This window comes from Microcaecilia unicolor, chromosome 2, assembly GCF_901765095.1.
Source record: "Microcaecilia unicolor chromosome 2, aMicUni1.1, whole genome shotgun sequence".
Taxonomy (NCBI): domain Eukaryota; kingdom Metazoa; phylum Chordata; class Amphibia; order Gymnophiona; family Siphonopidae; genus Microcaecilia; species Microcaecilia unicolor.
In genome coordinates, this window is record NC_044032.1 from 51,653,766 (window position 1) to 51,677,706 (window position 23,941).

The window sequence follows — 23,941 nt, forward strand, 5'->3', positions numbered from 1 at the left end:
GGTGAGGGTGGGAGAAGGGAAAGGGGTGGCATTCTTCAACTATATATTTTTGGGTGCTTTAAAAAAAACAAACACACACACACACACTCTCAAAGCTTGAATGTCTTCTTTAAAATTTTAATACCTAGATAATCAAATGAGGAGAAATAACTTAAGATTTCTTAATTTCCCCAAATCACCTTTGATTCCTGCAGGTGATGTGATAAAAAAAAATACTTTGCTGAAATACTGGGACTTCCGAAGGAAGGGCTGCCACCTATTGTAAACCCTACCCACGGAACCTCAGTCGGAATTAAATTTAACGGAATTTTTGGAAAGTTCTTTAGACGTAATAAATGAAAGAACAACCCTCCTTGTAACTTTTGCGTTTGAAAAAAAAAAAGACAGAAATAATATATTTCGATTGTACTTCAAATATACGACTGCACAATTCCTGGGAGCTAAGGTACAAATATTTCCTGGTTTAAATAAGGATACACAAAAAAGAAGGCGGGAATTCATGGGATTGAAACCAAGAATTGTCGCTCTGGGTGGAACTTTCTTATTAAAATTTGCCTGTATATGAGATTTTATGGATATGATACAGACTATCAATACATGCACCTCTCAATAACGGTAATGGAAAAGAGAGGGGGGTTCATGGGAGAAGGGAAGAAGAGAGGAAAGCCCAAAATGAAAACATAATGGATAATGAACAGTTAAATAACTAAAATATCATAGTATGACCAGTTGTTTTGGAATTAAAAAGTTATGCAAATTGGTAGAGCAATACTAACTGATTAAAGATACCAAGAAGATGGGCATGGGGAGGGGGGGGGAAACGATAAAAGCTTGATGACAGAAGATAACAAAATGTATTAGCTGTTTGCTTATTCATGGTTAAGTTATTGTACCTTTTAAAATGGAATGTGGTAACTATTTTGCAATGTCATCAATAAAAGCGTTGAAACATAAAATTTGCCTGTAGATGTTTATTTTTTTTTTTTTTTGTTACATTTGTACCCCGCACTTTCCCACTCATGGCAGGCTCAATGCGGCTTACATGGGGCAATGGAGGGTTAAGTGACTTGCCCAGAGTCACAAGGAGCTGCCTGTGCCTGAAGTGGGAATCGAACCCAGTTCCCCAGGACCAAAGTCCACCACCCTAACCACTAGGCCACTCCTCCACTAGCAACATGTACGTGCAGGACGTCAGACTCACAAAAACAGAAGCCTGCGCGGCTGCAAGGGCAGCCTTCTACATGGAATGTTGCTAGTGGAATAGCAACATTAACATTCCATGTAGAATCTCCAATAGTAGCAACATTCCATGTAGAATCTGAAATAGGGAAAGGGAACTGGGACTTGATATGCTGCCTTTCTGTGGGGTTTACATAGTATATACAGATACTTATTTGTACCTGGGGCAATGGAGGGTTAAGTGACTTGCCCAGAGTCACAAGGAGCTGCCTGTGCCTGCAGTGGGAATCAAACCCAGTTCCCCAGGACCAAAGTCCACCACCCTAACCACTAGGCCACTCCTCCACTAGCAACATTCCATGTAGAAGCCTGGCCTTGCAGCCGCGCAGGCTTCTGTTTCTGTGAGTCTAACGTCCTGCTAGTGGAATAGCGACATTAACATTCCATGTAGAATCTCAAATAGTAGCAACATTCCATCTAGAATCTGAAATAGGGAAAGGGAACTAGGACTTGATATGCTGCCTCTCTGTGGGGTTTACATAGTATATACAGGTACTTATTTGTACCTGGGGCAATGGAGGGTTAAGTGACTTGCCCAGAGTCACAAGGAGCTGCCTGTGCCTGAAGTGGGAATCGAACTCAGTTCCCCAGGACCAAAGTCCACCACCCTAACCACTAGGCCACTCCTCCACTAGCAACATGTACGTGCAGGACGTCAGACTCACAGAAACAGAAGCCTGCGCGGCTGCAAGGGCAGCCTTCTACATGGAATGTTGCTAGTGGAATAGCAACATTAACATTCCATGTAGAATCTCCAATAGTAGCAACATTCCATGTAGAATCTGAAATAGGGAAAGGGAATTGGGACTTGATATGCTGCCTTTCTGTGGGGTTTACATAGTATATACAGGTACTTATTTGTACCTGGGGCAATGGAGGGTTAAGTGACTTGCCCAGAGTCACAAGGAGCTGCCTGTGCCTGCAGTGGGAATCAAACCCAGTTCCCCAGGACCAAAGTCCACCACCCTAACCACTAGGCCAATCCCAAGAAAATGCAGGAATTTATAATATCTAAAGAAGGGAGGGGGGGGGGGGTCTTACTCTGATTGCGCCAACAGGTTAATAATGCTGAAAATCGTTTGCAGGCGTTTTGTGCTCCTCTCTCATAGTTTTCTTTTAGAAGTTCCTAAGCATTATTTCCTTGTACCTTGTTTTAATAATGTGGACAAATTTAGAAGTTAAATTTCCTCACCTTGGTTAAAGGGGTAGATGTATCTTATTGAATCTTATCTCAATTTCAATGCATTTATGTAATATGAATGTAAATAATTAAACTCATTAAAAAAAGAATGATCCAAACAATCCATATTATTTCTGTTTGCATTCAATTTTTGTTTAGCCAGTCCATCACCGACAGTGCTTATCTGATGCCAATTAACGAACTGCGTTTTAGAGAACTGTTCCTGTGAACATCTTTTTCAGGATGAATCTGGAGCAGATGACTAGGGTACTGCCCTGCCTGGGACCTTGAAGGGAGAAGAGGAGGAGAGAATCCTACCAGGACCCTCAGAAGAGAAGACTAAACAAGGCGTTTAAAGAAGGCACCTGATCAAGATCCAGGGACTTGAGATGAAGAATTGTTTTGGATTTTATTATTAATTTAACGCTATTTTTCCGTTTGCTGCTGCTTTATAGTTTTGCCCTGTATACTCTTCTTTTGGGGAGCTACCAAATAAAAAAGGTGGTTTTACCTAAAGACAGCCCTAGGTATAAACTTGTATTTTTATACGACTACTAGTAAAACATGCCCGTTTCTTGCGCAAATGAAACGGGCACTAGCACGGTTTCCTTCCGAACCTGCCCCCTTCCCTACTCACCCCTTCGGCGTTCTGAAGGCACTGACCGCCATTGTTGCGAACCTCGGCACGCCACCTTCAATCTGCTGATTCGTTGGTTGTGAAGCCACTGACGCCATTGCTCCGCCCTCAACGTCATCACGTTTGACGCGAGGGTGGGGCCCCAACACAGTGTTTTCGGTGGCTTCACCACCACGAAGGCTTTGAACCGGAAGGAAGTGCCCGGAGGACCTGACAGTGACGTCAGTGTCCTCAGAACATTGAGGGTGAGTTTTATTATATAGGATAGGATATGTCATTCCAGTGAAGGCCTTGGAGAATTTTATCTTCCCCATCCACCAAAATGCCTTCAAAATTTAGTATTTTTCTAGTTGTACCTAGCCACACAGCAGTAGTGAAATACCTATATAAGCACAGGTGTCAATACCAAAAGCCCCTGATAAACTTAAGATCAGACCCAAACCAAGAATTAAAATAAAAAAGTATCTCTAAAGAGAAAACAAAATGGTCCATTCAAATATGCCACATATCCCATTCAGTCAGATGACACAGGGAAGTTAATACCTCTGTTCAGGAGACTATCATCCGTTGATGTATCCCAAAGAAAAGCCTTTCCCTATTTATTCTCGGCTTATCTAGAACTAGGCCTGGGATCCCAACGCCATGAGTCTTCACCGGAAATTTCCCCAAGATGTTTTCCTCATTTGAGTAGACCCACTGTGCTTAATCTGGTTATTGCAGTCACGGTCTTGAAGCCAGAAGCCATTTTATGCAGGGCTCCTTTCCATTACCCAATCTCCCAAACTCTAATGCAGCCACTAGGTGTCACCCTTCCTGATGACCGACAGTGCCCTCACTGGCTGTGAATGTTGCATCTGTAGAATCTCCATCCAACTCAGAAATCAAACCAGGATTCTTTTGCCAAGCCATCGGCTCAGACCCTTTTTGATCCCACTTTTAATTATACAGATGATACTAGGAAGGGCATTCCCCTCAGAAATGTACAGTCAGCAGTGCATCTCCACACCATGCAAGGGAGGTGGGAGCGACTCTTGTCTTCTCAGCCATAGCGCGGTGGGGTTGAGTCCCACAGGGAACAATTCCAATGAAGCTATTAAGTAGTACATTTAAAACAAACCGGATAAAATATTTTTTCACTCAATATGTAATTAAACTCTGGAATTCCTTGATAGTGAATGTGTTACATGCAGTTAGCTTAGCAGGGTTTAAAAAAAAGGTTTGGACAAGTTACTAAAAGTCCATAAGCCATTATTAAGAAGAACTTGGGAAAATCCACTGCTTATTCCTGGGATAAACAGCATAAAATCTGTTTTACTCTATCTTGCCAGGTACTTGTAACAGTGGATTGGCCACTGTTGGAAATAGGATAGTGGGCTTGATGGATCAGTACAGCAACACTTATAATAAAACATGCACACAAAAAAAAAAAAAAAAACAAAGAAAAATCCACACCAGACTAAGCCTCTCCAAAATATACATTAGTTCAAAGAAAACGTGTTTCACCAAGTAGCAAAGTAATTCCCAAATGCCTCGCCTCCAAGACTTTCAGAAAACAAGCACAGGTTCTGATACATCAAGGAGCCTGATAGAAAAAGAGGAACAGAGCAGCAGCGGGGTGCATCACCCATCAGATCATAGAAGGGGTTGAAGAGGTACATGGCAATAACAGTACATGTCGTCGTAGAACAAGAATTGCCCTCCCCCCTTCTCACCCATTACTTCCCTCACCCGTAACTGTCTTGTCTGTCTGTATTATTTAGATTGTAAGCTCTTTTGAGCAGGGACTGTCTCATTGTATCAGGTGTTCAGCACTGCGTGCGTCTGGTAGCGCTATACAAATGCTAATAATAATAAAGCTGTGAACACCTTCCTCTTTGCAAGTACAGTACATTACTTTGTTTCCATGGACTGCTTGCCTCACTAGTTTCATATCCTTGTTCTGTACACATTTTGGTGTGTGTGTGTGTGTGTGTGTGTGTCTGTGTGTGTCTGTGTGTGTTTTAGGACAATCCTAAACCGTACTGCTTGAGAGACTTTGTTATATGTTTTATGGTATCGGGCTAACAATGTGGAAAACCCAAGTAAAATAATACAATGCTCCCAGCTCTGTGCAATGCCTACTTATATTCCTCTGGAAGGGATACACTTCAAATTGTGATCTTGAAGAGTGTGCATGTTTTGTGGAGGAGGGGGGAAGACTGAGGGAGCAAGAAGAAAAGGAGGTTTTGCCCCCTAGAATTTCATAGAGAGGGTGGCCAGATGGGTTCTTCCTACTCAAGTCTCGCAAACAAGTCTTGTTCACACAGCGACTCCGAAATAGAACTCAACTGGGTTCCTTGACCAGAATGGTACTGTGCTACATCCAGTGCATTTTTTTCTACCAAAAAAGGTGCCGGTACTCAAATGCTAAGCCACCCTTCAGGGGCAGGGTAATTACTGAGGGACCCACCCCATAATAACCAGGCCCCCTGCAACCAGTCACAGAACCTATGACAAGGCAGAATTGGTGTGTAGAGCCTGAACTCTTTCATTCAAACTTGGGGTTCATGGGTCAGTTTTAGCAGACAATGGAAAAGGTGCAGGTACTCAGCACCCACAAGTACCCCCTCAAAAAAAGCCCTGGCTACAACAGAGGAAGAACTTAAGCAATGATTGTGAAATACTAAAATATTCACCTCCAGTGGAGTAACCAGATCTGAATTTAAAAAAAACAAAAAAAAAATTTTTTTTTTTTTTTTTTTAGTGGGGCCTCAAATTAACACGGGCAGGCATTAGACAGTTCTCTCACTGGCCCAAATTTGACCATCTCCTGAACATTCATTGTGAATTACCTGCACACCAAGCCTGTTTGGGCAGGGAGGGGAGGGGAGGGCTGAACTGGAAAAAGTTCTGTACTAGTTTGGAAAAACAAATTACTAAACAGAATATTGCTTCTCAAAAAGAGGTGAACAGGGGGCATGGCCACCTAGTCAGTGGCAGCATTCATTGGCCAGTGAGAGAACTGTCTAATGCCTGCCCTCCTTAATTTGAGGCCCCACCAAAAAATAAAAAAAAAAATTTAAATTCAGATCTGGTTACTCCACTGGAGGTGAATATTTTAATATTTCACAATCAATCACTGCTTAAGTTCTTCCTCTGTTGTAGCACAGTACCATTCTTCCCTAGAAAGAGAAAGTACCATGTACACACTATGTTGGGCCACAAACCTTCAAACAAAACTTAACTGTAGGCAACAGAATCATTCAGGCATTACTTAACATTTATGTGGCTAGCTTGTTACACTCCCTGCATCATGTCAGGAGTTAACGCCCATGGTTGCTGTCTTGTTTTCTTTCTTGTGTGTAAAACTAAACAAAAACAAAGGGTGAGAAAACCACCAGTAACCTCTTTACCATTTCCTCACATATAACAGATGTATGCCAATTTTAGCATGGGAATTGTGCCAGAATGCAGCTAGCCTTCATTTCATATCTGGAAAAGGCAAGTGATAAGTCTAAAATTGACTTATAAGTGCATTCACTCTACAGCCCCTCACTACCTCTCCACCCTCATCTTTCCCTACACTCCTTCCCAGGAACTCCGTTCACTAGGCAAATCTCTCCTAATTGCACCCTTCTCCTCCATCGCTAACTCCAGACTCCGTTCCTTTTGTCTCGCCGCACCTTATGCCTGGAATGGGCTTCCTGAGCCATTACGTCTAGCTCCATCCCTGGCCGCCTTCAAATCCAGGCTAAAGGCCTACCTGTTTGATGCTGCTTTTGACTCCTAACTTGTCGCTTGCTTGTAACCTTTATCTTGTCTTCCTCTCTTCAATAGTCCCTTTCCCTATGTGTCCTTCTGTCTGTCCTACCCTTATCCTTATTGGTCCTGTCTGTTTGTCCTGATTTAGATTGTAAGCTCTTTTGAGCAGGGACTGTCTTTTCTTCATGTTCAATTGTAAAGCGCTGCGTATGACTGGTAGCACTACAGAAATGATTTATAGTAGTAGTAAAATATATACATACACACACAAATCTAAACCATTGGCTCTTAACTCCTAAACTGGATGGTAACTCCATTAGCTATAAAACAAAGTTCAAAATCTGGGTTTTATTCAGGGCAACTGTTGGGCCCAGGCCAGAAACTGGGAGGAGGCCCAAAGCCTGCCTGCAACCTATGCCTCCTTTAGTTCTAGGCAAGCTCAGAGCCTCCTGTGACGTATAGGCCCAAAACATTTACCCTGGTTACCTTCTTCCCCTAACACCAGCCCTGACTTTATTAACCCTGTTTTTAAAAACTTTAAAAAGCAGATCTGAGTTATAGACGCTCACAAAGCTACCACAGAAAAGATGTATACCAAATTCATGACCCTATGTGGTTCCACAGTTGTGCCCTTACATTGAGCCCCGTGACTTAAGAATGACTATACAGGCCTCGAGGAACCTTGCATTTAGACTACCGTAACCCCTCATATATGGGTCTTTCAAATAAACAATTTACACAATTAAAAATTTAGCAGCCAGGACTACTTCCAGAATGAAAAAAGAAAGCAATTAAACGTGGCTTACAATTTAACTTTATGCAGTTTGAGGCGTTCAGAGGTAGAACTCCATCCTGTCAAGATGAATGGACCGGCATACAATATACTGACCACAAAAACATGATTTTTCAAATTAAGTTCAAATGGAAAACATTTGCTACTAATTCTCCTTTGATCATTTGAATCTAGTGAGCCCTTTTGTTTTCAAAACAAACATTATTTTAAAAAAAACAACAACAACAAAAAACAGGTACACAGCGTCGTTTGCATCTCAGCCCCCTATCTTCTCCATACTAGGCTCAATTTCTCTTTTGGCATTTAACAGTTCCTCATACCCACTCATCTAGGTACAAGTCAGAGACTGTCCCGAAACAAAAACAAGATTTCTGAAACGCTGCAGCTAGGCCAGGTTTATATTCTACACAAGTGACAGAACACCTGTTCACGCCAGAGATATTTAACAGGCAGAACTCGCACAGTTTTCTCATGCTTGTATCGATATTCATTTGCCCTGATTACATCTGGGGTTTGGGGGGTTTCGATATTGCGATATCTGTGTATTGTTATTTTATTTATGTTTTATTGTTTCCTACCCTGGATAAGGGTGGGTTATAAATAATATAATCTATATAATTTGCTTTTCCCAGGCGAAAATACACTTCTAACAGCTGAGTGTGTGGTTCTGCGGTGAACGACACTTATCAGTCCAAGGCTGATCGAAATGAGCCACATCTGCTGAACATTCTTAAAAAGTGCTGTACGATTCTTACAGCTCGAGTATGTGGTTTGTAAGAACATGCCAATGACCTTATTTGAGTTACATGCAGTTTTAAAAAGAAAAACCACACCCTCTGATCTGTTCTGCCTTTGAAAAATACGCCCAAGTGGTAAGACTTGCCCTGTGCTGATTATTAATTATGTTCTAAGACGTAATTTCTCAAGTTCTTCAAGGTGCTTCCTGCACTTCCTATGTGCATCTCAAAGCAGCCAGGTTACCTAGCCAGACAACCTGTCTTTCACTTAGCCGTGACGGAAATGTAAACAGAAGATATTACAGCAATGGTTTCCAAACGTGTCTTGTGGGAACCCCTAGCCAGTCAAGATTTCTTAGGATATCCACAATGAATATTCATCTCCACTGCATGCAGATGAATATTCATTGTGGATATCCTGAAAATCTGACAGGCTAGGGGTTCCCCCAGAACAGGTTTGGAAACCCCTGTATATATTACAGGAACAAATGGAATCTTCCCAAACTTTTAGCACATGTGAAACCATTTTTAATACTGTAAAAGGGGACCTTTTACAAAGTGAGAAAGTTTTTGCATTTAGCACGCCCTAACAGCAGAAATCAGCATGAGAGAAATGCAGGCACTGCATGGTAACATAGTAACATAGTAGATGACTGCAGAAAAAGATCTGCACGGTCCATCCAGTCTGCCCAACAAAATAAACTCATATGTGCTACTTTTTCTGTATACCTTACCTTGATTTGTACCTGTCTTTTTCAGGGCACAGACCATATAAGTCTGCCCAACACTAGCCCCGCCGCCCAACCACTGGCTCTGCCACCCAATCTCGGCTAAGCTCCTGAGGATCTATTCCTTCTGAACAGGATTCCTTTATGTTTATCCCACACATGTTAATCGTTGGGAGGTGTCAAGCATGTCCTTTTGGAACACATGAACATCTGCATTAGCATGTGTAGAACATGGTCACAACTAGCGCCTCCTACTGAAGAGTGCTAAGTGCAGCTAACAACACATGAAAGTTAGCTCGCGTTAATATCATACACTCACCACAGTAGCTATTAACGGTTATGGCAGCAGCGCACTCGCATGACCTAATTCACAAGTTAGCAGCTTAAATGTTCTTTAGTAAAAGACCCTGTAAGTTTCACAAAACCTCAGGCAACTACCAAAACTTCATTAGTGGATCTTCCAGTATGTATTTTATTTATTTAGATTTTGCTCACACCTATTTCAGCAGTAGCTCAAAGTGAGTTACATTCAGGTACTCTGGATATTTCTCTGTCCCAGGAGGACTCACAATCTAAGTTTGTACCTGAGGCAATGGAGGGTTAAGTGACTTGCCCGAGATCACAAGGAGCAGCAGCGGGATTTGAACCGGCCACCTCTGGATTACAAGGCCGGTGCTCTAACCACTAGGCTACTCCTCCACTCATTAATGTATGTGTTTTGGGGTTTTTTTTAATTTGTAGTTTTTAGTTCTAGATTATCATCATTATCTGAGGCAGGGGCATAGCCAGAAGTCCATTTTTGGGGAGTCCTTAAATGTGGATTGAGGGGCGGGGGGGGATCAGGTATTCTCTCCCCCTTCCCCATGTTAAAATATACCTTTGCTGGCTAGGATGCCAAGCCTGCCAGCTAAAAATGGTCTCCTATGCAAGTCCCACATGTGCTGCCAGAGAGGTACTCAAGTTGGTAGTGCACTCCAGCCACCAATGTTGTCATTCCCGGGCATCTTCAGCTCAGTCTCTGAACTGAGCATGCACGAGAAAGCCGGCACTGGCGTCCAAAGCACACCTGCTGACTTAAGTGCTGCTTGGACAACACAGGCAGGACTTGTGCAGGAGACATCTTTGGCTGGCGGGGCTTGGCATCCCTGCCAGCCATCAAACAGAGGGTGCCTGAACCCCCTGAGGACCCACCCCCACGGGTATGCCAATGATCTCTATTCTCACCCAGCCCCTCCTCAACCCTCCACCCACACAAGTGTCAGAATTCTGAGCTTCCTCATGCAAATGTTTAAAAAATAAACCATTACTCAACAGCCACAAGTGCCTTAGTCCTATCAAGGTTCATCTATTATACCTCCATGACTTTTTCCCCCTATTGTCCTCTGCATCCACCTTGTCCAACCCTGCTTCTCCATGTACTGGGATATAGTGCTGCGCCAGTTGTTGAAGGGGGGAGAGAGGAAGAGGAGGTCATTCTAAGGTCCTGCAATTCCTTGCTTTTTACATCACTGCTCGGTTCTTTCTTGTTCTTGTGCTGGCAGCATTCACAGAGGCTGGACCCCTTCCTACACAAGAAGGATCCTGGCTCCTGCTCCATCCATGTTCCCAAGTGGGAAGGGGCCCACCCTGCAGGCTCTCTGCAGCCCCTGGAGTAAAGGCTACATGATCACCACACTTTTGCATAGGCCACAAGCAAGGCAATGGCTTGCATATAAAGGCTCAAGGCAACCAGTGTCTTATCTACTCATATCCAATATTCACGGAAAATTACCAGTTTATTATGTTTCTACATAGCATCTCCCTTCTTTTTAAAAAAATGTATTTATGCATTCTTGTATCACACTATTATCCAAAAACAAATTTCGGTTCAAAGTGGGTAACAATTTATATCTTGGTGGGGTTACAATAGTGTTGTGCAATGTGGAGTGGGCATCTATAGGTCATGTGGTTATTCATAAACTTTTTAAAGAGATAGATTTGAAGAGGAGAAGGTAGTGGTAGCTTTTGTGTTCCGTTGTTCCTATCAGACTGACTGCTCACGTGTCCTTTAGATTGTAAGCTCTTTGAGCAGGGACTGTCCTTCCATGTTAAATTGTACAGCACTGCGTAACCCTAGTAGCGCTTTAGAAATGTTAAGTAGTAGTAGTAGTAGTATATAGTTTTTGAAGGGTAGATTTGAAAGGAAGGTGACAATATATCTTTCTGATTAAACCTTAGAATTTTTTTTAAGAGGTAGATTTTCATTTCTTTTCTGAATTGGAGGAGATTTGTGATGCTTCTTATGGTTTTTGGTGTCGAGTTCCACCATCTGGAACCCTGCTGTGTAGATAGTTTTATAGATGGTGTTTTTGCAGTTGTGCAGATGTAGGAGTAGATCATTTCTGTTTACTGGGCTAGCATTTCTTGAGGCTACTTCAATCATGTTAAGCATATATTCGGGTGCCATTCCAAATAGTTTCTTTAAGATTAGGGTGCTCGCTTTGAAAAGTATTCTTGCCTTGACAGCCAATGCAGTGTTTCAAGCAGTGGGGTTGCTCTTTTGTGTTTCGATTTGTTGAAAATCAGTCTTGCTGCCATGATTTTGGTGTGTTTTCCTTGCACCCCACATATGCTGCATTGCAGTAATCTAGTTGCAATAGTATCGTTGATTGGACCAGTATCCGGAAAGATTGCCTAGGGAAATAGTCTTTTATTCTTCTCAGTTTCCATAGTGTTCTGAAGCATTTTGATGTTACTGCTGATGTTTGTAGAGAATGATTCCTGCTATTTTAAGTTGTTTCTATGTGATAAGTTTGTTGGTTGATTGTGAATTTTTGGTAGGATGTGGGGTTGTGTGGGCAAGATAGTACTAGGAATTTGGTTTTGTCTCTGCTCAGTTTTGAGTTTGAAAGTTGTAGCCCATTCTTCCATGAGGTCCAATCCTTTTCTTTTTTTATTTTGTCCTGTATGTTTGTGATATTATTTTGGAAAGGTATGAAGTTGGTGACATCATCTGCATATATAAATGGGTTGAAATCCATTAATTCAGTTCTTTTTCCAGGTGGCGCCATCATTACATTGAACAGTATTGGTGATATTGACGACCCCTGTGGTATCCAGCACTCAGAGATCCATGAGGCTGATGTTTGGTTGGACATCTTTACAATGTAGGATCCGGTCTTTAGGAAGCCATTGAACCACGTTGCCCCTGAACCACTGATTCCTATGTTGTCGAGCAGTGCCATTAGTGTGGTGTAGTCTACTAGGTCAAATACACTTGACATGTCAAATTGCAGTAGTAATACGTTTGGTCCTTGGAATATTATGTTTCTGAATTTCGTTATCAGGGTGGTTATGACCGTCTCAGTGCTGTGCTTTGAAACCTGATTGAGATTTATGAAGAAATGTGTAGAAAGGTGTGCTTTGATGTTTCACTTATATATACTGTCATCTACCAACATTTGCTTACTTCCGATCTGACGAAGGGCAACCTTCGAAAACTAATCAAGAAATGTATTAAGTTATGTCCAATAAAAAAGGTATCATCTTATTTTCTTTCCCATGTTTTATTTTCTTTTATTTCTATTGATTACTACTACTACTATTAAACATTTCTATAGCACTACTAGACTTACGCAGCGCTGTACAAATTAACATGAAAAGACAGTCCCTGCTCAACAGAGCTTACAATCTAAATTGGACAGACGAACAGACAGCTAGGGGTGATAAGTGAGGGTGTTGAGTAAGAGAGTCATGGTTAGGAATCGAAAGCAGTAGCAAAGAGGTGGGCTTTAAGCCTAGACTTGAAGACAGCCAGAGACTGAGCCTGACGTACTGGCTCAGGGAGTCTATTCCAGGCATAGAATACCATGAAGAATTGAGAATTTTGTCAAGTATTCCATTAGTTGTTGTGTTACTAGACTTTCCATCGTTTTGGTCTGTAGTGGTATTGAGGCCACTGGTCTATAATTTGTGATATCACTGATCTTGCTTTTAGTGTTTTGGGGGATAGGCACGAGTATTATGTTGCCTTTGTTTGTTAGAAATTGACTTCTTTCAAACATGTGATGTGTTTTGTGAGGTAGGCGATGAACCAGTCTGGTGGGTTTTTCATCATGTAGTTGGGGTATTTGTCAAGTAGGCAGTATGCATGCACGTATTTTGTCAATAGTGTCTTTACTGTGTCTAGTTGGGGTGGTTTGAACGTGGTCCATATTCTGTCTGCTGCAGTGTGGTTGTTGTGTGTTTCACAGTCCTGTAGGTAGTGTGATGTCTATTTGTGGTTTTGCAAGGTTTGATCTTGTGTTTGTTATTTTGTTTTTGAAGTATTGTGCAAGCTCATCGGCAGTTGGTGATGTTCAAGTTGTTGCCAATATGTTCTGGGTCTTCAGTAGTTTATCGGTTCAAATATTTTTTTTGTATTGGTCTGGTCAGGGTTCGCATATGTACTGTTGTGTTCTGCTCTCACTTTCTTTATGCTGTCTGTGTATGCTCTTATGGCTTTTCTCCATATGGTTTTGTTAGTATCTGTTTTGTTTTTTGCCCAAGCTCTTTTGAGTTTCCTACAGAGTTTCTTCATGTTTAATAGTGTGTCATTAAACCAGGGCCTTGGTTGTTTTGTGATTTTTGTTTCTGTTTTGAGTTCAAGCTTCTCCTACTAACCTACAAATGCACTCGATCTGCAGCCCCTCCTTACCTCTCTACCCTCATTTCCCCTTACGTTCCTACCCGTAACCTCTGCTCTCTAGACAAATCCCTCCTTTCAGTACCCTTCTCCACCACCGCCAACTTCAGGCTCCGCCCTTTCTGCCTCGCCTCACCTCAAGCATGGAACAAACTCCCTGAGCACATACGCCAAGCCCCCTCCCTGCCCATCTTCAAATCACTGCTCAAAGCCCACCTCTTCAATGTCGCCTTTGGCACCTAACCACCACACCTATACTCAGAAATCTAGACTACACCAACTTGACATTTTGTCCTTTAGATTGTAAGCTCATCTGAGCAGGGACCGTCCTTCTTTGTTAAATTGTACAGCGTTGCGTAACCCTAGTAGCGCTCTAGAAATGTTAAGTAGTAGTAGTAGTGGTGCTATTTTGTTCAGTGTGTTTTCACTTGTTTCGTCCCTGTTTCTCTTGAAGTGTTTATCCTCGGGTGGTGTGTCATTGAGTTCATTTAGTAATGTCGTCCAGAGTGTATGGCTGTCTACTTTTCCTCTGGTTGTGAATGTGTGTTGGGTTCTTGGCCTCTTTCCTTGATGTTTTCTTTCCATTGTAGTGTGAAAGTGAGCTTGCTGTGGTCTGACCATGGTACCTCTTCCCATGTGTGGTTTGATAATATGTGGTTGTTACTCGTTGAAAATCTGTGGGCTAGTATGTCTAATTGGTGTCCTTTTGTGTGCAATGAGACTTCTTGTGCTGTTATGAAGTTCCATTAGTTTATGAGGTTCATTAGTATTTTAGTATTGTGGTTTTTTTTTTAATTGTTTTCATTGTTCTATTCATTTGAGCATGTAATGTAACACCTATTGGAACATCATTTTTTATACATATTTTTGTTACTTTAAAAATATATAATAACAATAATAAAAGATTTTAACTCAAAAGCGCCCCACTTCCGGTCAGGAAAAGCCCAGACATAAGCCATCCACTGATTGGCTGTTACTCTTGCTTTCACTCTAGCTTTTTCATTGGTTAATACAATTCATTCCCACTAGGTTACACACTCCAGTATCTGGCTCTCCAGAAGTAGCTGTGTGCTTGACTTTTTAGGATGCTGTTCTGAAGAATTCAAGCTGCCTACTTAATTTCAGCAGCAACGACTTGCCAATAAAAAACTTTCTAACAAAAAAATACACTGTGCAAATATATAGTCAGGTCAATATTCACCCTGTGGCAGTATTTTTTTTAAACAGTAGCTACTATGGATTTTTTTTATATATACTTAAATATTCAGCACTGACCAGCACTGAATATCCAGGTATACAATGGGCACCAGCACTTAGCCGCGTACTGGTGATATTCAGATGGTATCCAGATAAAGTTAGGATAGAAAAAGAGCAGTCCTAACGTTATCTAGTTATTTAGTCCACTAATCAGGCAACGATCACTGCTAGCTGGGCAACTACAGGCTCTGCCTTAGCTCCACCCCAATACCGTCGAGGTGGTCTGACTGGGTATTCAGTGGCATAACCTGGTTATGAAGAGACCCAGGTACGAGTCGTCCCTACCTGGATTAAGTCTCGCTGAATATTAACCCCTGTGTTTTTCTTTAATGCTTTGTCTCATTTTGAAAAGGGGTCTGTGGTACCTTTATCATTGCACATTGGAGGGCCAGGTTTGGTCTCATAACGAAGGGGAAGGCAGATCTGCAGCAACCATAAAGTATAAAAGCAACATTAAGAGACTGTACTGCCTATTAAACATCTCAGGCTGTTAAAAGAGGGGTGGAAGGGAACAATTTCAGTCTAATTAGGAATCCAGGTACTCCAAAACAGTGGATAAAGTGTACCATTCTTCCATTCCAATTTATTTTTATAACCCACACTTGCAATTATGTATGCCATGATGAAGTAAAAAAACATAAAATACTGTTACAATCTCATAATGGCAGTATAATACATCACACTAATAAAGTCAAATCTACAACTAGCAAACAGAACTCCAGGAAAAAAAAAAGACATAATAATAGAATCAGTAAATATTAGAACTGTCTAAACAGACAAAATTACCTGTTCAATTATTTTAGTAATTATCAATCATTAATCACCTTCTGAGCGGCTCATAAACATACATCCTCCAAAAGCATTACAAATGTGGAAACTAAAACTGCTTAGCTAAGAATACTTTAGCCAGAGCTTAAAACTCCGGGTAGGACCCTAATTATTAAAAGCAGAAAATCCAGGCCTAAAACATGGGTATTCCAACTCTCAGGTTTAGAGCTTCAGAAGGGCCACCTACCCAGCTGTAAAATTAGCCAAGCCTTACAGACCACCACATAGATAAGATACCACCATGCCACTACCCACAAGACAAGACAATAGTACAAACAACTGAAAAGGCAGCTCAGGGCAAGAGATTCTTGACTATAAGAAACGAACACTTTTTGTATTCTTCTCACCTCCCCCTTCTGAAAGACCCTATAAAGATATGAATGAAGAAAGGCAACCCAGACAAAAAGAGTACACTACCGAGACGTCTTGTTAAGATGCTTAGAGCATCATACATTTGGTCTCCGAAGCAGAGTTTCAACCACATGAGCATCAAGTCATTTTACGGCTTAATCCAACTGGAATGTTTCCGTCACAAAGTTCTTTAGTGCAAGACACAGGTATTCCCCTCTTGACTTGTACTCGGGTGGGACAACAAGCAGGGGGTCCTTTTACTAAGCCGCGGTAAAAAGTGGTCTGCGGTAGTGCGAGCGTGTCTTTTGGGCATGCGCTGGCCCATTTTTTCCCCGCATCTAGGACAAAGGGCCTTTTTTTTTTAAGGGGTTGGGAAATGGACGTGCACTACAACTGAAACCAGCGCATGTCCATTTTTGGCCTGAGCCCTTACCGCCATCATTGACCTAGCGGTAAAGTCTCACACGCTACCCGTGCGGTAAGCATGCAGTGCATGCCAACTGTTATTTACCGCCGGGTATGCAACCTGCAGTAGAAAACAGAACATTTTCTACTGCGGGATTTGGTACATGTCAAATTCAGAATTACCGCCCGGCTCACACGATAGCCGGGCGGTAATGTCGATTTGGCGCGTGCTTTACACATGTAGGCTCATACGCAGCTTAGTAAAAGGGCCCCTCAGTACTCAAAGCTTGTCTCGTATAACATCCATTAAAACGCTTTCAGCACCGACACTACCTCCTCCACCTTGTGGTCTTGTATTTTTATGTTGCTTGTTCTATGTGGTTTTTATTTATGTATGTATGTATATTTGGAAACTGACTAGATTTTAGGCAGGGTACAAGTTGTTAAAATAAATAACGTGCTAGTCAACCTGAAGGATTTGTAGCCAAAAAAAAAAAAAAAAATGGGTCAGACAAGCTGGTGTGTTGCGCAATCCAATTGAAAATGTTCATAAAGGGTGTGTCCTTCCCAGACTATAGGATGTGAGCTCTGTCATTTGTAAAATCTCCATAATAGGACTCGATTATGTTGATGCAACAGTGCACTGTGACTCCAGCTGAGATCTTTACAAATGTTCACTACTGCAGCACTCCTCGCCCTAGAACTACTCCCTCTGTGACTCAGGTTCCCCAGGGTGGCTGTTTCAGAGCACACAGCTTGCAAATACAAGGAGGTTTTAAGGTGAAAAGGGAGAGGTGAGTCCAGGGAACAATCCCATCCTCACTGGCAGATAATTGAGAAAACCTGAATACACACATACAATATTAAAAGGCAGTGCAGAAAATTTGCTGTGAAAATCGTGCATATTTTAAGATTCCACCATCAATTTTCAGTCCATTATCTAACAATGTGACATTCCATTTAGAACTGTGTCCCATGAGATGCTGAACACAATCACATGGCATTCAAGAGTCCTACTCTTCCTCTACCAACATGTGCAGGAAGGATCCCCTGTACAAAGGAAGCTGAACGCTGTATACGAAATGCAAACATTGAAACTGTTGTTGTTGGTATCCAGGCACTCCCTGCTCGGAGATGAATGCACCTTAGCACAATTTGTTAATTTCAAAACTTAGGATCAAAGAAACCTTTAATACATTAGCCACGACTACTGTGTGCATTTTAACACTTATTAGAATCATACTAGTACAGAAATGCTCATATTGATGTTCGATTGGGTTATCTCATCTCTGAATGATCATCCCAGGAAACATATCAACAGCCTAGGTGCGGGATCTAAATTACAGAATGACACGGGGACAAAGTCTGTCCCCATCCCCGCGGACTGTGTCCTCATCTGCCGAAGCTTCGAACACTTATGATTTTATATTTAAATCTAAGTAACTAAAAGGAATATTCTGTACAACTTATTTATAAAACCACAAATAGAAACAACCAAGCAACTGAAATAACCTCTCCCTCCCATCCTCTGCTTTTCCAACTCCAACAATATCTGACTTTTACTACACCAAGAAATCCTAAATCATCCCTGTTAAAATGAACAGGGGGACAAAATACACCCCGCTCTGTATGCCCTAGCAAGGGAGAAATATGCCCTATGAAGCACTGTTATGATTTTTTAATCTGTGGATGAGTAAGTCGTCAACAATCTCACGATTCAGTCTAGCTCTCCTTTCTTACATAGTCCTTCCCCCAACAGAAAATGTCCTCTCATAAGAAGAGCTGGCAGCATGAATGTACAAGATACTCCGGTCAAGTTTTGCCAGTTTGGGCCGGCACTTTTGTTTTTTCCAGAAAAAGAAAAAAAAAAAATCAAAACATCGTCATCTGCATCACTCGAATATAAACAACTGTCCAATTCATTAATAAGGGCCTTCAAAAGGAGGCATTGTTTCACAAAAGTTGCTTAGAAAACTGCCAACATCCATTTTCATTTTTTTGGAGGGGAGTTCTTTTTGGGAATGTGGATTGCGGAGGATCCAGAGTTGTTGATGATGATGGACTCGAGCCTTCCATTTCGATCTGGTTTTGGTACAACCTTCTTAAAGATTTGGTTGCCTGTGCTTTTAAATCATCTGGGAAGATAATTGGATTGTCTTTCAGATGTGGGTGTAGAAGAGAACCAACACTGTAGTGGATGAACAGGAAAATAAGTATCAATTAAGTATTGAAAATGCTCCTTGATGCCAACAATAATGGATGAATCTGTTGCAGTAACAGTAAGACGCTTGAGCAACTGGGCATGTGATGGAAGAACATTGCTGATGCACTACACAAGAGAGTTTAGAAAACCTCTTACATAAATAAAGCCGATTATGTAGTGAGTGTGATGCAGGAAAATCGGGGCTATAGCTGGCAAGGACATGGGAGGGCATGATCTGGCCAGGTGCCAGGGAGGGGAAGAGTGAATAACTTCCTGATGACAGGAAAACACCCCTTCCAGTTCCAGGACCACCTAGAAAGCATCCTGAGAGGTCGCAAAAGAAAACAAAAAGAAGACACAAACCCCGAACAAAAAGTTGAGCTTACATAGTAACATAGTAGATGATGGCAGAAAAAGACCTGCATGGTCCATCTAGTCTGCCCAAGATAAACTCATATCTTGCATTTGTACCTGTCTTTTTCAGGCACAGACCGTATAAGTCTGCCCAGCAGTATTTCCCGCCTCCCAACCACCAGTCCCGTCTCCCATCACCGGCTCTGGTACAGACCGTATAAGTCTGCCCTCCCCTATCCTAGCCTCCCAACCACCAACCCCTCTTCCCCCCACCTGCTCCGCCACCCAATTTCAGCTAAGCTTCTGAGGATCCATTCCTGCTGCACAGGATTCCTTTATGCATATCCCACGCATGTTTGAATTCCGTTACCGTTTTCATCTCCACCACCTCCCGCGGGAGGGCTTGAAAATTGAAAGGAGCTGGTGCTAATTTGGCTTGGGGTGTACTGCAGTGATAGGTACAAATGCTTTGTACTTGAAAACCCCATTGCAAATTCAGTTATCTACCATGTGCTGTGTGCTCTTCAATGAGACACTGAACCCCAGTTAAAACACAGGGGACCATCTATCAAAACTCCTAGGGGTCTAATGCATTCTGATGAATAGATCCTTTTAGCTTGAAAGTTCTTTGGCAGAAGGTGTATTGCAAACATGTGCTGAGCTCCGCACACCAGTGGCATTATATAAAACAATTCTATTAGCTACACAGCACACGCTGTCAAACCTGAATAGAATGCCCATTCCCACGCTTCAGTTTTCTTTAGCCTGCATTCTGACATTATAGATACATGAGTGAATATATTCCAATGATCATACATGTGAATTTAAGCATAACACAGTATTCCTGCACAGGACAATTAAGCCATATTCCATGTGCAACATGCAGAAATATTCACCCTCTCTGGGTGAAACACTTTTCCATTTCATCATTATTAGTCTTTTTCAAATTCTTTGAACAGTTTCTCAGCAGTTCCTGGAATTTCTCATACTAGCCCAGCTCCAACTTTGACCACATCACCTCAGATGGGGCAGGCGCCTGATGCGCCAAGCCCACTCTAGCTATAAGAAAAATACTTGGCATATCAAGCGCCCACGGAGAGGGCATCAAAACAAAATGGACCACCTGGATTGGAATGTGAGACAACCTGGGCCTCTCTGGCCAACACATCTGGTTTCAAAGCCCAAGCATGACACAGGGTTTCTTATTCAAATCATTATTATTACAACAGGACAGTAAATTTTAAGTTAGTGGACAGAAGGGCACTTTGGACTATTGCACAATGCACTGAAAGAATCATTTTCAGGCAAACTTTGCAAACAGAACCTACATAAAACAAAAAAAAAGTTCCTAATGATCGTTGCCAGCAAATAATCTTTTCCCAGCTGCTGCCAGGCTGCCTAGCTGAACAGCGTTAATTACTCTTACTGGGAGATTTTTAGTAACCAAGCACGGGAAGGGGGTGAGTCAAATCGCGGGCAATCCCCTTTTCCCATATAATCCACTTCTCTAGAAATTTCACAGGTACGACAGCAAATGCATCAAAGCAATAATTAACTACAATTATACAATAAATCTTTGCACGCAGTAAAGGAAGGAACCAACCCAAAGTGCGGGTCCCTCTTTCGCAGGCAGATTTGGGACCGGGGAGGGAGGGGGGGTCAGAGGTGCCCCTGGACACTGCCTTCCTTGCTGACCGCTCTCAGGACAACTCTTGACGTTTTCAGGGAGGAGGAGAACTGCGGATGGTCCCTAACTTTTGCCGAAACTGCAGTGAAACTTCCGCCCCGCCTGCACCTGTCTTGCGCTCCCACCTCCCCACTGCAGGGGCCCCAGGCTGGGAATGGGGGGCTCCCGAGTATCGGAAGCGTGCAAGCGCGCATTTTTAAAAGGGGAGCAGTTCTGCAGTTTAACCCCCTCCTACTCCCCGCATGAAAGGAGCAGCCCGGCCCCGCGGGGATTCCCCCGCTTCACTTACCCGGGTGTAGAGCTCGCAGGCGGACATGTCTGGGCTCTGATAGGGAGGGAGGAGAGCTGGGCTCCGATCACGCTGTTTGCCTGCGCTGTGCCCTGGCCATGGTCTCCGCAGCCCAACGCTTCCTGCTGCTGCCTCCTCCGCTCCCTGCCCAGGTATGGAGGGCAGAAGGGGGCGGGGAGAGTCCAGGTGACACGGTAGAGGGAGGGACGCGGGGAGGAGGAGAGGAAGCGCAGGTGTTGGCCAGAGCCGCGCTTCAGCTGTGCATCGCTTTAACACTCTTTGAGTCTCTCTCTCTCTCTCCTTCCTGCCGGTCTCTGCCTCGTTCTTTCCCCCTCATCCACTCTTTTCCTCTGTATTGGGTCCCTCTTTTGCACTCTTCCAGTATCCTCGCTGTCTCTGGATCCCTCTTGTTTTTCTAAATACACGCAACCCATCTCCCTGTCTGTCTCTGCATTGCCTTTGTAAATATAATCTTTCCACTCTCTCTGTCTTTGGATTCATGGGTTGTTCCACTCGATGAACTATCAAGTCCTTCTCCCCTTTCTTCCCCTACCTGCTGTTCAGCTGCTCTGTATAAACGATCAATGTGCTGCCGCCCCATGAATTCCAAGCGAGCCCCATTCAGGCCGGAATTAACCATTTAGTAGGTCCTAAGCAATATATACCTGTTAAGCCCCCATCATAATATAAATGCAGTTCCCTTCCCCCCCCCCCCCCAAAAAAAAAAAAAAAAAACAAACCATATGTGTTTATATTAGCAACTACAGCTAATCCTGTCATGTTAACTTGTTTCTTTGGACTTAGCTCACATCTCTTTCCGTAGTTGCTCAAGGTGAGTTACATTCAGGTACAGTTGGTTATTTCCCTCTCCCAGGAGGGCTTTTAGTAAGTACATAAGTATTGCCACACTGGGACAGACCAAAGGTCCATCAAGCCCAGCAGCCTGTTTCCAACAGTGGCCAATCCAGGTCACAAAATACCTGGCATGATCCCAGAAAAAAAGTACAAAACATTTTATACTGCTTATCCCAGAAATAGTGCATTTTCCCCAAGTCCGTTTAATAACGATCTATGGACTTTTCCTTTCGGAAGCCGTCCAGACCCTTTTTAAATCCCACTAAGCTAACCAGCTTTACCACATTCTCTGGCAACGAATTCCAGAGTTTACACGTTGAGCGAAGAAACGTTTTCTCCGATTCGTATTAAATGTACTATTTTGTAGCTTCATTGCATGCCCCCTAGTCTTAGTATTTTTGGAAAGAGTAAACAAATTATTCACGTCTGACTGTTCCACTCCACTCATTATTTTATAGACCTCTATCATATCTCCCCTCAGCCGTCTCTTCTCCAAGCTGAAGAGCCCTAGACGCTTCAGCCTTTACTCATAGGGAAGTTGTCCCATCCCCGTTATCATTTTTGTCACCCTCCTCTGTACCTTCTCTAATTCCATTAAATCTTTTTTGAGATGAGGCAACCAGAATTGAACACAATATTCGAGGTGCGGTCACCGATACAAAGGCATTATAACGTCCTCAATTTTGTTTTCCATTCCTTTCGTAATAATACCTACATTCTATTTGCTTTCTTACCCGCCACAGCACTGAGCAGAACATTTCAACGTATCATCAACAACGATGCCGAGATCTCTTTCTTGCTCGGTGACTCCTAACGTGGAACCTTGCATGACATAGCTATAATTCGGGTTCCTCTTTTCCACATGCATCACTTTGCACTTGCTCACATTAAACGTCATCTGCCATTTAGACGCCCAGTCTCGTATGGTCCTCTTGTAATGTTTCACAATCCTCCCACGATTTAACAACGTTGAATAACTTTGTGTCGTCAACAAATTTAATTACCTCACTAGTTACTCCCATCTCTAAATCATTTATAAATAAGTTAAAAAGCAGCGGTCCCAGCACAGACCCCTGAGGAACCCCACTATCTACCCTTCTCCATTGAGAATACTGACCATTTAACCCTACTCTCTGTTTTCTATCCTTTAACCAGTTTTTAATCCACAGTAGGACACTACTTTCTATCCCATGGGTCTCCAATTTTCTCTGAAGTCTTTCATGAGGTACTTTGTCAAGCGCCTTTTGAAAATTCAGATACAGAATATCAACCGTCTCGCTGGCTACCACAAAATGCAGTAACGTGTTTTGCAGCATATTGCCTCTGCGCTAATGACGAGTTAATTTATTTTTTATTTAGTTGGGAGAGGATGTGGTACACGCTAACTGGATAACATAGACTTAACAAGGGAGCACATCGCCTCCTAGTGTTCACATGTTAATTTTTCGCAGGCCCTGTGCATTAATGGAAGAATTAATGTGGAATCTGACTCTGGGCAATTTGTTGTCACACTCTGACTAAGTGGGAAGCTATATGGGATCCATTCTTGAAACATTGCTGATGGAGGGGGAGCACATCGCCTCCTAGTGTTCACATGTTAATTTTTCGCAGGCCCTGTGCATTAATGGAAGAATTAATGTGGAATCTGACTCTGGGCAATTTGTTGTCACACTCTGACTAAGTGGGAAGCTATATGGGATCCATTCTTGAAACATTGCTGATGGAGGGGGGGAATTTTGCCAGTGTTGGGAGGGGGCGGGGAGGTTAGGTTGAGGGGTGAGGGCAGGGGGGGGTTCTCCTTGGGGGGGGGGAGGCGAGATATTTACAAAAATGGTTAGAAATCGTAGAGGGTCATGCGCTTGTAGTTTGTTGGGGTTTGAGAGTTATTTGCTCATTGTTAAGTGGAGGTTGTTTTCCTTCATTGTTGCTTCTGTATTTGGCTGCGGGCTGATGTTTATTTTTTCTCTTGTTTGTATTGTGTCTCTCAATACTAA

General features: G+C 42.6%; 1 protein-coding gene across 1 annotated transcript in view; it reads right to left on the reverse strand.

The window, feature by feature from the left end:
- MYO5B (myosin VB) overlaps positions 1 to 21,238 on the reverse strand; it is a 696,980-nt gene extending 675,742 nt beyond the window's left edge. Inside the window, exon 1 of the mRNA XM_030192939.1 lies at positions 21,093 to 21,238. Within this exon, the coding sequence (XP_030048799.1) occupies positions 21,093 to 21,119 (27 nt within the window). The 5' untranslated portion in view covers positions 21,120 to 21,238. The remainder of the gene's footprint in view (positions 1 to 21,092) is intronic.
- Between the last annotated feature and the right edge of the window lie 2,703 nt (positions 21,239 to 23,941).